Consider the following 14,101-nt stretch of genomic DNA (forward strand, 5'->3'; position numbering starts at 1 on the left):
ACAATTTATCTAATTTATTTATTTGTATCCCACCTTTATTGTTTTTACAAATAGCAGAAAGCAGCAAACCACATCATTCTTCTCCTATTTTCCCCATAACAAGAAGCCTGTGAATTGTGTTGGGCTGAGAGAGAATGACTGGCCCAAAGACATCTAGTTTTCATGGCTAAGGCAGGACTTGAACTCAGCAGTTTCCCGCTTTCTAGCCCAGTGCCTTAACCATCAGACCAGACTGCCTTTCCACGAACAATGTTCTTGGGAGACAGCTTTATTTCAATTCTCTCTAGTCTGGGGATTTCTGATTTTAACATCACCAGTTTCTGCCAAATATTATTTCATGAAAACAAATGTTTATTTCCAAATATTCAATGTAAATTTAATTAGTCGGTGTGTTATCCTACAGGAAACATAATTCACCAGTGTCCCTAGACCAGTTAAATTCACTATTGAATTTACTAGTGGGATTCAAATCCCAGCGCTACCAGTTTGCTATCGGGAGTACGTGGGTGTGTGCGCACTTGCTTCGTGAGCGTGCAGCACTTCTGCGCATGCACAGAAGGTTCTGGGCATTGGCAGAGAGTTTTTGATGATGTCTGGGTGGATGGGTAGAGCCTCCCACTGCCGCCTCTATCAGTTCGCCCGAACTGGGGTGAACCAGTAGCAACCCACCTCGATTGAATTTTAAAAGAGTAAAATAGATTAGCAGCTTATTTTCGGTCCTGTTAATATTGGGTGGGTATCAGTTTTGCCATTGACCAAAATCAAAATTTCCTAAGAAAGGGCATACCCAGAAAAAAAATACATATCAGAACTTATATAAACTTTGGGTCTTTCTTTTTTTCACAGGGTTATTCGAACTATTGGATACCTGTTGTTTGCCTTGCATATTAATGCATGCTTATATTACTGGGCTTCATCCTACGAAGGAATTGGTAGTACCAAATGGGTGTATGATGGCAAAGGAAACATGCAAGTAGTTTTGTGTTACATTTCCCCTGTAATCTTAATTAAATGCTAAACATTCATAAGTGTTTCCACTAGTAAACTTTAGCTCCAGTTTTAATAGCAGTAAAATGTGCTTATTATATGGAAGACTGGTATAGTGAATGTTAGCATCCGGGTTCATTTTATCAGTGAATGTTGATTATTTCTTTAATGATTTCATCTTTTTCCTCAATCATTTAGCCATCACATAGCTTCATAAATTAAACTGACTCATTGTGTAAAGAAATCTTGGGCGATAAGAAAATTACCACTTGGAAAAGATCAAAGAAGTCCAACTGCAATAAATAATTCAGATCGTAAGAGACAATATCTTTCCTTTTAAGAGGCTTCATAGGATCTAATTCCACCACTTCTTTACTTACGGTGAAGGTCATATGCAAACATGTTCTTAAAAAAAAGATAATGTCCTGTGGAAGATAACAGTATTTATTGTAATTGACTGCTTGAAGTGACTAGGGAAGAGGTGACATATCATAAATAAATTCACAAAAGGAAAACTGAAACAAATGAATGGGAGAGATGAAGTGAGGATAACATGTTCTGAAGCAGGGTGTCAAGGTTCCAGAAAAACCTCTTCTGCATAAAAAAAACTCAGAAGCCATTGTCTTTAAGAGATCTTTACTAGCATGAGGAAACTGGCACACGATGAGTGAAATTCCAAAACTGAATTTCCGGATTCTTTTCCCAGTTATACAAACCCCAAGAGTCCCACCCCCCTGACCCCTTTGATGGTCACATGGACCCACGTTCTCCCAGTTCATTCAAATATCTTCTTGCCACTCTTCCTGCAGATGTGAACACCATCCGACCTTGACCGCTTGAAGAATATTACCATACCCCTCAGCCCCCCTTCCTCCCCTCAGGGGAAAAATGTGGCAGCGTCTGGAACCCTAAAGTCTAATATGGTTTCCAGGCCTGACAGGCGTCCCCCCTTGGAAAAGAAGCTATATCCTAGGAAAGAAAACAAAGAGTCGATAAAGAAGAGTGTCAGTGGTCCACACTTCCCTTCTACCCCCCCTCCCCTCTCCAAGAGGTTTTTTAGGTTTGTCAGGGAAAGTGTCATGAAATTGTTTAATCAAATTGTCCGCATTTACTTTCCAACTTTTGACCCAAGTAGATTCAGATAATGGATATCCCTTCCAGTGGACTAAATATTGTAATTGACCTCTATATAGTCTAGAGTCAAGGATTTTCTTGATTTCATAGTGGGTTTCACCTTGGATTATCAAGGGTGGTGGGGGAGCGGCAGGTTGAGGTCTTAGACCAGACTGTCTAGCAGGTTTTAATAAGCTGGTATGGAATACCGGGTGTATTTTCCCCAACATTCGAGGGAGCTTGAGTTGGACGGTAGCGGGATTAATAATTTTTACAATGGGGAAACCTCTTGGAGAGGGGGGGGGTAGAAGGGAAGTGTGGACCACTGACACTCTTCTTTATCGACTCTTTGTTTTCTTTCCTAGGATATAGCTTCTTTTCCAAGGGGGGACGCCTGTCAGGCCTGGAAACCATATTAGACTTTAGGGTTCCAGACGCTGCCACATTTTCCCCTGAGGGGAGGAAGGGGGGCTGAGGGGTATGGTAACATTCTTCAAGCGGTCAAGGTCGGATGGTGTTCACATCTGCAGGAAGAGTGGCAAGAAGATATTCGAATGAACTGGGAGAACGTGGGACCATGTGACCATCAAAGGGGTCAGGGGGGTGGGACTCTTGGGGTTTGTATAACTGGGAAAAGAATCCGGAAATTCAGTTTTGGAATTTCACTCATCGTGTGCCAGTTTCCTCATGCTAATAAAGATCTCTTAAAGACAATGGCTTCTGAGTTTTTTTTTATGCAGAAGAGGTTTTTCTGGAACCTTGACATTGCGCAGCTACAGGTGATTTTGCTGGTTCAATGAACCCTCTGGCTAGGTTAGTGTCAATGTATTTTCTTAGTTCAGACATTTCGGCTGGTGTCATTGAATACATTTTGGGTTTTGGTAATTTTGCCCCCGGGTGCAATTCAATTGCGCAATCAGTTTGTCGGTGGGGGGGTAAGAGGTTACATTCATCCTCGCTAAAAACTTCTGATAAATCCATGTATGGTTTAGGGATGCGTGGTTCATTAGGAGATGGATTGGATATGGTGGTTGTTGGTTCCCTCTGGTGGTCATTTTGGATAAGGGTTTTTTTTTCGATAGGGGGAATTGGGTCTAAGGGTCTGAAAGTCCATATAATTTTCCTGAATCCATCCTCCCATTTGATTGTGGGTTCCCATTTGTCCAGCCAAGCTAAACCCAGGATGATGGATTCTGACATCTTGGGAATTACTATGAATCTTATAAGTTCATGATGGGCTCAAATTTCTAAGCGAACCAGTTGTGTGACTTGGGTCGCTGGAACGCCACCAATCAAGGTTCCATCTACTTGGTGGAATTTAATTGGGTGTTTTAAGGGAAATGTTTTTATACAGAGTTGGGCAACCGTAGAGGTTGAAATTAGGCATCTGGTGCATCCTGTGTCCACAATAGCCTCTACATCTTTTTTGGCCCCTCCCCCTGGAATTACTAAGTTTACTTTGATAGCAAATGGAGGAATGGGTGCACTCACCATTGGGTAGTTGAGCTATCCATTCTGAGGCTAGCCCCACGTTCATACCATCCGAGATGGCGTTGATTAGGCTTCTTTCTGATGGGTATTGATGTATATATTGTTCAACGTAAGCCTCAATTCTGCTGAGAAAGTAAGCCAGGTGGTGTGGATTCCCATCAAAGGTTGGTTTGAAAGGGGGAGGGGTTGGGTGAGGGGATGCAGGTGGGTTTAGCTGGCCTGCTTGCGGTTGAAGAAGGATTTGGGGGACGGCCGTTGCTGTTGTGGCTGGTTGCTGAGTTGTGAAGGGGGGTGGAATTCCCCCTGGCTGCTGAGAAGGAAGTCCTTGAAATGCTTCAGCTTGCGAGGCAAATCTCGGCCTGGGGCCCCCAGGAAAGAAAGGTGCTGAACTGGCTGGTTGCCATTGGTACTGGATCAACCCTTGTCCAGGATAAAATGCCCAGCCAGGAGGAATAGAAGCAGCTGGAGGCAGCGTAGGCCTCTGTTGGAGGGAAAAGTCAATTGGAGGGGGGAGTTGCGATTCCCCCCAAGTCCCTGGTGCTGCCTGAACTCCCTGCCGTCTGAAGGAGGGAAGGGAGGTCCTCCTGCGTTCATCGGAACGGCTTTGAGCTTCAGTAATTTCTCCCTCTCTGGTGGGAGGGAAGGTGAATTTAGGCTGAGCTAAAGGCTCTCGAGTTGGGTGAGCTGAGCTTATACGAGACCTCACTTCCAAACGCTCAAAAGTTTCAGGGAGGTCTAATAGGGACTGGGATTTCAGGGGGTTTCTCAGGTCCCAATCCAGTGACTCTCCTGATTCTCCGGGTTTTACTGTCCTCCAGTGAGGTTGAGAAGAGGGAGGGGGCTCTCCATTCCGCCCCGGGGAAATGTTTGAACGACAGCTTACCCATGAATCGGAGTCTTTGGGCCGTGCTCCAAGCTGACAAGCAGGCTCTACCACTTCGGGCTTTTGAGTCATATCTTCCGATGGGAAGTCAGTGATTTCAACTAAATTGTTAGATTCAAGTTTCTGTGCTGCATCCATGCTTTCAGATAGCTGCTGTTCCATCTTCACTGGGTCTTTGCACCGCTGTGGAGGTTGCGGAGGCTGGGGCCCAGCACCCCCCTAACGGGCCCCCTCTGAGTGGAGGAGAGGGTACCATTAGCAAAAGAAAGTTAGGAGTTTTGGAATAATGTCAAGGTTCCAGAAAAACCTCTTCTGCATAAAAAAAAACCTCAGAAGCCATTGTCTTTAAGAGATCTTTACTAGCATGAGGAAACTGGCACACGATGAGTGAAATTCCAAAACTGAATTTCTGGATTCTTTTCCCAGTTATACAAACCCCAAGAGTCCCACCCCCCTGACCCCTTTGATGGTCACATGGTCCCATGTTCTCCCAGTTCATTCGAATATCTTCTTGCCACTCTTCCTGCAGATGTGAACACCATCCGACCTTGACCGCTTGAAGAATGTTACCATACCCCTCAGTCCCCCTTCCTCCCCTCAGGGGAAAAATGTGGCAGCGTCTGGAACCCTAAAGTCTAATATGGTTTCCAGGCCTGACACAGGGGTCTCCAACCTTGGCAACTTTAAGACTGTGTTGTGACTCCAGCCCCCGAACCTGGCCCCATGCCCGAAAGTGAGTGAGGGGGAAGGGCCATTAAGGCTTACCTCGGAAGCATTGGTTCCTTTGGCTCGGCTCCAGGAGCCAGAACCAGACCAGTTGGAGGACGTAATGAGGCCATCATCCCCTGATTCCTCCCTTCCCCAGGCTACACCTCCAGACCCAGCTGATAATAATAATCAAGCTTGGCTTGACCTGCGCTTCAGAAGATTAAGAGGTGGCGTCATCAAAAGGAAGGGAGGGCAGGAGCCCCACCCCACAGGATATATAAGGAGCTTTGGGACTGCTCTCACTCCACGGGAAGCAAAGTTTAACTGAACCGTTTCAAAAAGAGCTGAAAGTCTTGCTATGTGAGTCATTTGTTTGAACTTTGGCAGGCAGCTGCAATTTCTCTGCCATGACTGATAAGAGCCGTGAATCCACTGGCTGTAGGCCAGCTTGTGGGTCTGAAGTGGGGAAGGAGACAGAACAGACTGGTGGACTTTAACTCCCAGAATTCCTCAACCAGCCTTACTGGCTGAGGGATTCTGGGAGTTGAAGTCCACCAGTCTTAAAGTTGCCAAGGTTGGAGACCCCTGCTCTGAAGTATATATTTCTAAGAAAGTGAATAGTTTCTATGGAAATGTCCAAAGACGACTTCAATCTCAAGGCTTGTGTCTTACTGTCTGTGAATGTCAGACATCTGCAGCTGATCAAGCTATTCTGAAAATTCAGTAAAAGCACGCAAAATGCAGAGCCTGCAAGTGAAGAATCTGAGAGCTTAGAAATCATGCTTGTACAACACCCTGTGGGAACACTCAAGTAATATAAGTACACAGGGTGCCATTTTGTAGAGCATAAACAAGATGATCTTGAGAGAGATAAGCAAGATCCATTCTCAAAGCTACACAGTGAGCAGCATGACTCAAGCCCAAAACAATCTGAGGAAGGGAGCAAAAAGCTCAGATAAACACTTCCTTAGTTTCAGGAAACTCATTTCACAGGAATGTAAGGGTGGGCTTCAAAACTTTTAGCACGAGGTTCTCTGCCCGGTTGCTAGGTGGGTGTGGCCATGGTGGGCGTGACCTAGGCAGCCTCCTGCACCATGGCAAGGGGGAATTTTTGCCCTCCCTGGGCTCCAGAGGCCCTCTGGACGCCGGAAAAGGGCCTGTTTCCAGCCTTCCCAATCATCCAGTAGGCCCGTTTTTTGCTCTCCCCAAGCCTCCACACATGCCCTGCACTTACCTGCATCCAAAAAGGGCCACGTGGAGACTCCTGGGAGGGGTAGGGTGGGCAGGGTAGGGCCAGCCAGGAGTGGGATTTGGGGTTCTTTAAACTGCACAGAATGTTAGCTAGAGGTTCTCCTGAACCCCTGCAAAACCCCAGCAGCCCACCCCGATGTAAGGGAGAATAGGGAAATGAGAAGTAAAGCACAATTAGATTTGCAAGATTGCAACCTGGGGAAGTCTAAAACTACTGGATCCAGAGAAATAGTATAATTCTGAAGTCCCTGGATCCAGAGATTTGCTATTTTTATCTCTGAATTTGGTAGTAACTCCTCAAATACACAGGTATATAATTTGGGGGGGATCTTTCTGCATTCACACCTGCTTCTAATTTATCAGCTAATAGATATGACTAAAGAACTTTTCTACAACCTAGATTGGCAGGTCCTATTGACTATGGGTGTCTTGGAAGAGACCATTTCTGCCATAATGCCTACCTTATGAAACACCATGCCACCTGAGATTAGACTAGCCCTGATCCTGTTAGCTTGTAACAAGGCCCCCAAACCTAGGCCTAGAGCCCTGAGTGTGTGATGTAGCCTGTCTCTTGGCTTTCTCGACAGTTGTTTTTGTGATGCTCAGCTGCTATGTGTTTTAATTTTTATACTGTGTATTTTACACATTGTGTAATGTGTAAAATACACAATATAAGCTCATATAGTCACGTTTATGAGATGAGTGGCATGAAATTAAATTAAAATCTGTTTCTCTATTGGGAGGCCATACTCACAATAACTCATGTATTAGTTGCTAGCTGACTTGATTACTATAATACACTCTATATTTGGTTGCTCTTGAAGCTACAACTGGTCCAGAATGCAGCATGGTAGGAAATTTGGGCACTTTGCTACACACCTACATGGTACCTCTGACCCTTGAGCTACAGTGGTTACCAGTGAGCGTCTGGGTGCAAGTCAAGGTGCTGGTTGTAACATACTCGTAACATATAAAGCTCCACATAGCACAGGGTTCAGGTACTTGGAGGACCACCTGCCTCATAGTCTTTGTTCATCCCACCATATCTAGCAGGGACAATGTGGTGTAGGTCAGGGGTCTGCAAACTAGACAGAAATCTTGGAATAATGACAGGGTTCCAGAAAAACTTCTTCTGCATAAAAAAACCCTCTGAAGCCATTGTCTTTCAAAGTTCTTTACTAGCAGAAGGAAACTGGCACACGATGAGTGAAATTCCAAAACTGAAACTTCCGGATTCTTTTCCCAGTTATACAAACCCCAAGAGTCCCACTCCCCCAACCCCTTTGCCGGTCATATGGTCCAATGTTCTTCCACTTTATTCGAAACCTCTTCTTGCCACTCCTTCTGCAGATGTGAACACAATCCAACCTTGACCGCTTGAAGAATGTTACCATACCCCTCAACCAGGGGTGAAATGCTCCCAGATCGGACGGGATCGCGTGATCCGGTAGTGATGGCGGCGGCTGGTTCGGAGGACCGGTAGCGAAAATCCCTGGCCCCGCCCCCCTGCTTCTGCTGAGCCACACCATCAGCAGAGGTTTTTTTTTTTTTTTACTTTTAAAAGCCGGTTTTGCTTCAGCCGAAATAGGCCTTTAAAAGTAAAAAAGAGCAGAATCTTACTTGTACTCTTACTTGTAGAAAACATGTTTCCTACAAGTAAGAGTAGAGATTCTAAGGCATTTACCTGATTACTGATGAACGCATGGCTCTCTTTCCAGCCCGAAAGCAGTTTCAGTTGCAGCTAGACAGAATCAATCGCTCAGCTAATCTATTTCCTCGGTGATCAACTGGCTGGATTTGCTGGCTGAGGAACTCTGGGATTTGAAGTCCACAATAAAAATAAAATAAAATAAAATAATAAAATAAAATATTTGTGCAGCTTTCTGAGATTTGGTGTGTTTCTGTAGTGTTTCACTCTAACTACACAAACACACAAAATCTCAGAAAGCTGTATGTGGCATATTGTGTGTGTGTGTGTGTGTTAGGTGTGTGTGTGTAAAGTGTGAAAGTTGGTTTTTCAGCTTTTTGTGGCTGTGTGAAGTGTGAAGTGCAGCTGCTTTTACATTGTGTGTGAGTCAGTTGTGTTGTGTGTGTGTAAAGTGTGAAAGTTGGTTTTTGAGCTTTTTATGGTTATGTGAAGTGTGAAGTGCAGCTGCTTTTACATTGTGTGTGAGTCGTGTTGTGTTGTGTGTGTGTGAAGTGTGAAAGTTGTTTTTGAGCTTTTTGTGGCTGTATGAAGTGTGAAGTGCAGCTGCTTTTACATTGTGTGTGAGTCAGTTGTGTTGTGTTGTGTATGTGTAAAGTGTGAAAGTTGGTTTTTGGTACTCTTATTGTTTTTTATACTTTGTTTATTATTTTTATTATTTGTTGTTATTGGCCACATCCACCAAGCCATCTGACCACCAAGCCACGCCCACCAATTAAGCCACACCCACAGAACCGGTAGGGAAAATTTTTAGATTTCACCCCTGCCCTCAACCCCCCTTCTTCCCCTCAGGGGAGAAATGTGGCAGCGTCTGGAAACCTACGGCCTAGTATGGTTTCCAGGCCTGACAACTTGGCTCTTTTAAGACTTGTGGATTTCAATTCCCAGAGTTCCTCAGCCAGCAAAGCTGGCTGAGGAACTCTGGGAGTTGAAGTCCACAAGTCTTAAAAGAGCCAAGTTTACAGACCCCTGGTCTAGGTCCCTTCTATTAAGAAATTATCTTGTGGGAAGCAGGAGTTGTGTCTTCTCTGACAAAGCACCTGTCCTATTGGCTAGTTTATCACACAGACAGGACCACTGTATTTCATGCTACATGAACAGGGTGTTTTTTTCTATCATTTATTGTTTTATCTCATTCTTCCCATCTGCTTTTCTAGGAATAGAAATATTAAATTCAGTCAACTAATACTGTAAGCAGTGTGTGATATACATTTTCTGTTACATAACTTTGCTCCATTGTTTACTTGGCTATTCTGCAGGTATTTAAAGATATCAATCACATTGGCTACATTCACACAGCACATAAGTCAATAACATAGTTTCTTTGATTATGTGAACTCAGTATGATTTGTACACTTGTTTATGGTTTGGCATGTTGCAGTATTAATTTAACAAGCTATGATTAAAACAAACTTCGGCTTTGTATGTGTATGAGCTCAGTCACAGTGTGACTTGGGCAGCTTCCTAAGAGTTTATCCAGAAGAATGCAGGTTGATTTGGAAATAATCTGGAAGCACAGTTTAGAAGCCAATTTGAAAGCATGACTTAGTTTGATTAATAAATCTTCTTCCTAGCATATTTCCGCAAGTGTAGGGTCCACTTCAGAATCATTGAGCACCACTTTGCATGGTCAGCTGCATCTCCAGGGCTCTGGCCCGCAGCTTCATATCTTTTTTGATGGTGTCTTGCTATCTCTGTTTTGGACATCCGCCAGGTCGCTGGCCATTGACTTCTAGTTTGGTAGGCAGTCTTGGCCATGGTGGAAGGTGCTGCTCTCTGGACATGTCCATGACAGTAGAGTCGGCCTTCTGTCATCTTCTCTATAATTGGCGCTACACCAAAATGTTCTCAAATGGTGACATTTGTGATGTCAAGAAGAGAGATGCCTGATATCCAATGGAGCATTCGCATTTCCATGGCATGGAGATAGCTTTCGGTTCCTGTTGTTGCTGCCCAGCATTCAATGCCATACAATGCAACAGGGCAGATGATTGTCTTGTAAATCTTAGATTTAAGACAGGTTGGCATTCGTCTGTCACATAACACCGGTGAGTTCTCGCCAATGCATCCAGGCTGCATTCACCCTTGCTTGCACCTCACAACTGATGTCGCCATTGATGCCTTAGAGATGATAATTTGATTAATAAATCCAGTCATAATATCTTAGCCCTTTCTTGTCCTGGTCAATTTAGATTCTGATTTGCAAAAAATCCTAAATCCATGTAACTGACTAGCACATATCTGCACTATCAGTTGTATGCTTAGTGCCTGATTTGTACAACTAGACAGCTACTCTTATAGGGCACACAATTTCTTATTTACTCTTTATCTAGACAAAATAGTGGTGAAAATCTCTGTGCTTCATTACCTAATTATTATTCCCATGATTAACTGCTTTAGAAAAAAGGCATTATTCCTTATGCTGAACATTAATAATCAGTACAACCATCTGTAGAAAAATAATGATATCAACAATTATTTTATATCTACAGGTATCTAAGATGTTACTACTGGGCTGTTCGCACTTTGATCACTATTGGTGGACTACCAGAACCAGTCACTTTGTTTGAAATAATCTTTCAGCTTACGAATTTTTTCTCAGGCGTCTTTGTATTCTCCAGTTTGATTGGCCAGGTAAACAAAAATATTATTGTGTTACTGTGTTTGCCATATTTCTATAGACATTCCATCAGTTCTTTTGGCCTGCCAACTTGGTAATGACCACAGTGCAGACTGAACATCTTCTAGTGGTTGGACTACAAGACCTCCAAGGTCCCTTCCAACTCTGTTACTCTGTTCTAGTATTAGGATTTCTTGTATATATAGACCAGGGCTGTCAAATTCCCAGCCCACAGGCTGGATGCATCACACACTGGCCACGCCCATGCTCGGTTTAGAGAAGATGGGGAAGTCCTGATACATCAGATGATGCCTCTGTGACAATGTGAGTTTGACACCCCTGATATAGACTATGCTCCAACTTTGGCTTCTCTGCTATAGTATATTCCTTCCATTCTCATTGAGGTTCTTTGAAATACTTATTGACATCCCTTAGCATACCCAATTGAGATTTGAACATCTTTGTCAGTCCCAAGATCTTAGTTTTCCTAGGTCTGTTTCCATCTTCAATATCTTTACAAAAGTTGTATAGTACTGTTTCTTGTCTCTTCTAAAGGCAGTTGAAATACTTCCTTCCTAAGAGCCTTGTCTTTCTTGGATGATGTCTTGTGGACAATAAATAAGAACTGCCCAATTGGCTGATACCATGCCTGTGGCAGGACAAGGATTTTAAAGAATATGGTTATTCCTTATTATCATAAGAGATAAAGAATTTTAGGCCAGTATACCATAGTTTTCTGCTAGTTCAAAGGCTGGTGAAGAACATTTTACTTTGGTTATACAAAAGAGCTCTTACTTGCAGTGCATATGCTTCACATGCAGATTTCAGGTTAAAATCAAAAAAGAAAAGGGGAAAGTGGTGGAAATAAATACTGCCAAAATAGAAAAACCGAAGTTAAAATAAAAAATAATATATCACAGATCTCTCTGTTCCATTTATTAAATTACCTTCTTTTCCATTAGTGAATTAATAAACTGTTAAAATATATTCCATGAAAAAAAATACTGTAACTTGGAAAAGCCAGTACAAACTATATAGACAGAAATTTTTATTGCAAATAAAAATTTAAGTTAGCAAAAACCTATAATAATATAACATGTAATGATAATGGCTGATATTTGCAGATGCGTGATATTATTGGAGCAGCAACAGCAGGGCAAAACTATTATCGTGCCTGTATGGATGACACAGTTGGTTACATGAATACTTACACAATTTCATGGCTTGTTCAGAATCGTGTTCGAACATGGTATGAGTATACGTGGGATTCACAAGGAATGCTAGGTAAAATTCAGAACGTTTCATTTTCCCGAGTCTGCTGTTTTGGGAATACCAGTTTCATTTGGTTTGATTGCAAAGGAATAGAAAGTTGGCACTAACAATCACTGAATAATATCACTTAAACAACCCAGTTCAGATGATATGATGAATCACCATTTTTCAAATCACTGGGGGAGGGTTCATTTTTCAGTATACACCAATAGCATAAACCAACTTTTATCATTTTGTCTTGCAGATGAATCAGAATTACTGGAGCAGATGCCTGGAAAAATGCAGCTAGACATTGCAACTGATGTTAATTTTGCTATTGTCCGGAAAGTCGATTTGTTCAAAGTCAGTAAAACTTTGGAAGTATAACAATTAACATCGCAAGATCATTATTATTTTTTTGTAAAGCAAGCAATTATAACAAGCATATTCAATTTGTAGGACAACAGACATAATCAAATTACAGCAATTACTATGGGCTTGATGAGGATCATCAAGTTCTTAACCAGTGGCTTAATAAGAACAATCCATAAAGGTTCTACAAATACATTTGATCATCAGAGTGAGATATTGCAGCTATTGGAGTCATGGAGTCATCACCCTGATGGTACTAGAGTCATGTAAGATGCTGATTCATCCAGAAGACTCAGTAAAGCAGGGGTCCCAATCCCCAGTCCGTGGACCAGCATTGGTCCATGGCATATCAGAAACTAGGCTGCACAAACAAGCAAAGCGCCATCCACAGGATGCAGGCAGCACATGAAACCATGCCCCCTCCAGTCACAGAAAAACCTCTCTCCATGGAACTGGTCCCTCATGCCCAAAAGGTTGGAGGCCATGGCAATAAAGGAAAGACCTGCCTAACTCATATCATATAGCAAGCAGTTATTCCTTGAACACTTCCCATTCCAGTCTTTACTTCCAACAGTTAGATTAATAAACATCTGTTTCTTTATGTTGTCTTAGATTAAGATAGGAAAGACACAAGATACATGGAAGTAGCAACTGACCTTGATCTAATAGCGGCAAAGACCTGGAATTACTGGACAACAATGTGTCCTAGCTGTTCTCCATCATTCAGTCTGATTCTCACAAAAAACCGCAAGAGTAAAATTTTTGTCAGTGTTTTACTTTACCTGCTTGTGTGTCTCATAAAATAGTTACTACATATACAATCACATTTTTAAAAAACTTAATTTTTTTCTACACACAGAAAATGAGAGATAAATTTTTAAAGGCCAAATATTTTGCATCTTTTTTCCCCCTGATATTAGTTGCCTAGGAACAAATTATCTAGTTTTAATTTTTTTTCAATTATATTTTTCTTCTTTTGAGGAGTTTTTGCTTCATTTATATTCCATGTTAAACTTTTGTAATCCATAATTAGGCCAAAATTTTGAAAAGATCAATACCCACATGGCCCCAGTTTCATTATCATCTTTTTTCCAGTTCCTATTGCATCTGTTGTGATTTTTTGTGTAGTTTCTTCTGAGCGCTCCATTTGCATCTCCTCCAATTCTCCTTTAACTCTTTTTTAAATTGTGAGCATAGATGGAATTCCAGCACTGCCAGCAGCTCAGCTCCTTATCTAACTTCAAGAACCTTCTGTTTCTGCTGTTTATCCATGAGGAGCAGCTGTCCAGAATGCATGGAGATCTCACAATCTCTGTTTGATCCAGTGAGATTATTCCAGTCACAATCCATCTTCCAACAGGTGATGGATTCAACTATAAATCCATCTCTTTCATGAATCCATTTTCTATGAATCCAGTCCCAACTACGATGCCTCTCTGCTCCTTCAGAAATATTAGCCCACCAAAATTTTCCACCAGAAGCTGCCTGCTGTTTAGTATTGCTGATAAAATTTTACTTAAATATATTCCTGAAAGAGGTTTGTCTTTCCTTTTAAACAGGAATGTGAATCCCAAATGATATGCGACATGTTGCTGAGATTGAAATCCATTGTGTATTTACCTGGTGATTTCGTGTGCAAAAAGGTGATGCAACCTATTTGTTTTTAAAAATAAAAACAAATAAGGAGTCCTGCTGTGGATCAAAACTGAATTTTGAATAA

General features: G+C 42.2%; 1 protein-coding gene across 1 annotated transcript in view; it reads left to right on the plus strand.

The window, feature by feature from the left end:
- The window catches only part of CNGB3 (cyclic nucleotide gated channel subunit beta 3), a 57,627-nt gene that overhangs the window by 29,681 nt on the left and 13,845 nt on the right, over positions 1-14,101 (plus strand). Inside the window, exons 9-13 of the mRNA XM_058175098.1 lie at positions 847-969; positions 10,631-10,772; positions 11,883-12,042; positions 12,275-12,372; positions 13,941-14,024. Of these exons, the coding sequence (XP_058031081.1) occupies positions 847-969; positions 10,631-10,772; positions 11,883-12,042; positions 12,275-12,372; positions 13,941-14,024 (607 nt within the window). The remainder of the gene's footprint in view (positions 1-846; positions 970-10,630; positions 10,773-11,882; positions 12,043-12,274; positions 12,373-13,940; positions 14,025-14,101) is intronic.

This window comes from Ahaetulla prasina, chromosome 3 (assembly GCF_028640845.1).
Source record: "Ahaetulla prasina isolate Xishuangbanna chromosome 3, ASM2864084v1, whole genome shotgun sequence".
Classification (NCBI taxonomy): Eukaryota; Metazoa; Chordata; class Lepidosauria; order Squamata; family Colubridae; genus Ahaetulla; species Ahaetulla prasina.